Source organism: Gavialis gangeticus, unplaced genomic scaffold, assembly GCF_001723915.1.
Source record: "Gavialis gangeticus isolate Ggan-Ray unplaced genomic scaffold, GavGan_comp1, whole genome shotgun sequence".
Taxonomy (NCBI): domain Eukaryota; kingdom Metazoa; phylum Chordata; order Crocodylia; family Gavialidae; genus Gavialis; species Gavialis gangeticus.
The window spans coordinates 43,924,994-43,927,247 of record NW_017728993.1 but is presented as its reverse complement, the minus strand read 5'-3'; the positions used below and the strand labels follow the sequence as shown (position 1 = coordinate 43,927,247).

Genomic DNA, 2,254 nt, shown 5'->3' with positions numbered 1-2,254 from the left:
AGGGAAAAGGATGAAATGGGGAGGGGAAACAGCAATGCAGAAGAAAAATATAAGGAATTGGGGAACAAAAAAAAATAAAATATAGGTCAGTACATAGGAAATGCAGGAATTTGGTCAGAAAATGGTTGGTTTATGTACTGTACAAGAAAAACTGAGTAAAATGTAGTCACCCAAGACAAATATGGGTAAAGTACATTCATATCAAAAAGAGTAAATTACAGCATTTCATCTCAACGTGAAAAAAGCATGCAATAGAAATTTTAAACTTCGAACTTTAACTGCATAAGCATGGCTGGTTATGAAATGCAGGCAAAAATCTTTCAAAAAGGCACTCTGGTTCAAACATTTTAACATGCAAAACTGTGGATGACAAAATAGTGCCAGATGATAAAATAAGCTTAATGATTCATTAACAGAGGCCAGTTAAAAATGAAACAGATATTCCAGCTCGACCAACTGATACAAACTTCCCACATTTCATACCAGCTTTCACAGCAATCAAAATAAATGTACAGGACAGTAAAAAAAATGCAAAAATAAACAAACCCCTTAGAATTCAGAGTTAGCAAGAAAGATACAGTTAAGGTGAAAAATGTGTTTTGAAGACAAATGAATAACTGCAAAGAAAAAATTACTAAGAGACTGGAAGAGTGCCTCGTCAAGATCTTTGGCAGAACCTTCGAAGAAAAATGCATTAGAGTAGTTCACATAAATTAAGATTTTTAAAATGCTGTGACATGTAAGCATGAAATGAAGCAACAAATAATTTTAAAAGGCCAAACAAAATTTCTATGTACACAAAGTATAATCTAAAAATTGAAAAATAACTGCCACTTTAAAAAAATAAATGTTTAAAATTTAAATTTAGAAGCCAAACATGCAATATTTACCATATTTTTCTTAGGAAAAATAGGTAGCCGAATATCAAAGGATACTTTAAGTACATAGCTACCTAGAAAAACAGAAGTATTTAACTATAATAGAAAAAAAAGATTTATGGCTTCAAAATTCATTTAGAGCAGCACATGAAAACAGAAACACAAATATGCTGAGCTTAACACAAACATGTAAAAAGAGGCAAGTGCAAAAAAATGTAAAAAATAAATAAATCCACAAATGGAGTATGGCTGAAGAAAAACACAGTTAATTGTTTCACTGACCTCTTCATTTAAATTGCTAACCAGGAGGACTGTATTGCCACCAGCTGAGACTCCAGGCATGCCCACACGGCCAGCAGCAGCAGCAGCTGCTGCAGCAGCAGCATTCGGAATAGCCAAGGGACTCAGAGCTCCTGGAACAGCTGCAACAGGAAGCCCTAATTTTAAAATAAAGCATATTTTACGAAACACACACAAGTCGTTTAATATCTAAATCAGAAGTATAATGCCATGAAAATGACACTGTACAAAACAGTTCATTCCACTGTTCATATTTGCCCATACTTAGTGAAACAGATGAACAACAAATACCAGGAGACCAATCTGATTTCTCAATCTTTTTCTTGATTCAAAACAAGTTTGATTTCTTGTCATGCATCTGAAAAGGATTTTGTTTTCAATCAAATGTTGTTGTGAACTACAAATATTGCTCTCATTGTTCTCTTAAATATCATCTGCAATGTCAAGTTTATCAAAATGACCTGAAGGAAGCCAGTCCAGTCAGTTAAACTAAATATTAATGCAAGTTATCTTCACCACTGCATTTCTTTTATATTACTCTTTGGGTATTAGTTACTCTCCTCATTTCAAACTGATGCTTTAGGCTAACTTTCAGTCTTCCAGAAGAGGTCAATCTAGTCAGCCTACAAATCCCACACAGCTTTAATTCTGTGGGTAGGTGGGGGAGACCGTTTCCAAGCATGAAAATGCAAAACCATTTAGTACAGGGAAGTAACTCTACAATAAAGCTCCTCAGTAGCTCCTTCAGCAGCCTGGCTCCTCCAGGAACCATGGTGCCATTAGGTAAACCTGAAGGTGCATATTACCTTCCCTGCCTCCAAAGGGGTTAAAGGTGCTGATGAGAAGCAGCAGTAGTAATTGAGTTTGTGCAGCAAAACTCTGTGGGCACAAAGTGATCATCCTAGTGTCGAGAATAAAACCTCTTTCACAATTATGCGAAGGTGTGTCCCTTTGATATGCCTGCACTACACCTCTTACAGGGAAAACAGCTAGGTTTTTTCTACAGGATACATAAATATGGTTTGTTGAACACAAATCATAACACACACACACACACACACACACACACACACACA

General features: G+C 35.7%; 1 protein-coding gene across 6 annotated transcripts in view; it reads right to left on the bottom strand.

Moving 5' to 3' along the window:
• Positions 1-2,254, bottom strand: part of PTBP2 (polypyrimidine tract binding protein 2) — a 117,254-nt gene that overhangs the window by 3,530 nt on the left and 111,470 nt on the right. For 4 of the 6 annotated variants that reach the window (XM_019501662.1, XM_019501661.1, XM_019501657.1 and 1 more), the window contains one exon: positions 1,161-1,315. In XM_019501662.1, coding sequence (XP_019357207.1) covers positions 1,161-1,315 — 155 coding nt within the window. The remainder of the gene's footprint in view (positions 1-1,160; positions 1,316-2,254) is intronic. The other 2 variants (XM_019501659.1, XM_019501660.1) reach the window with 1 other exon arrangement.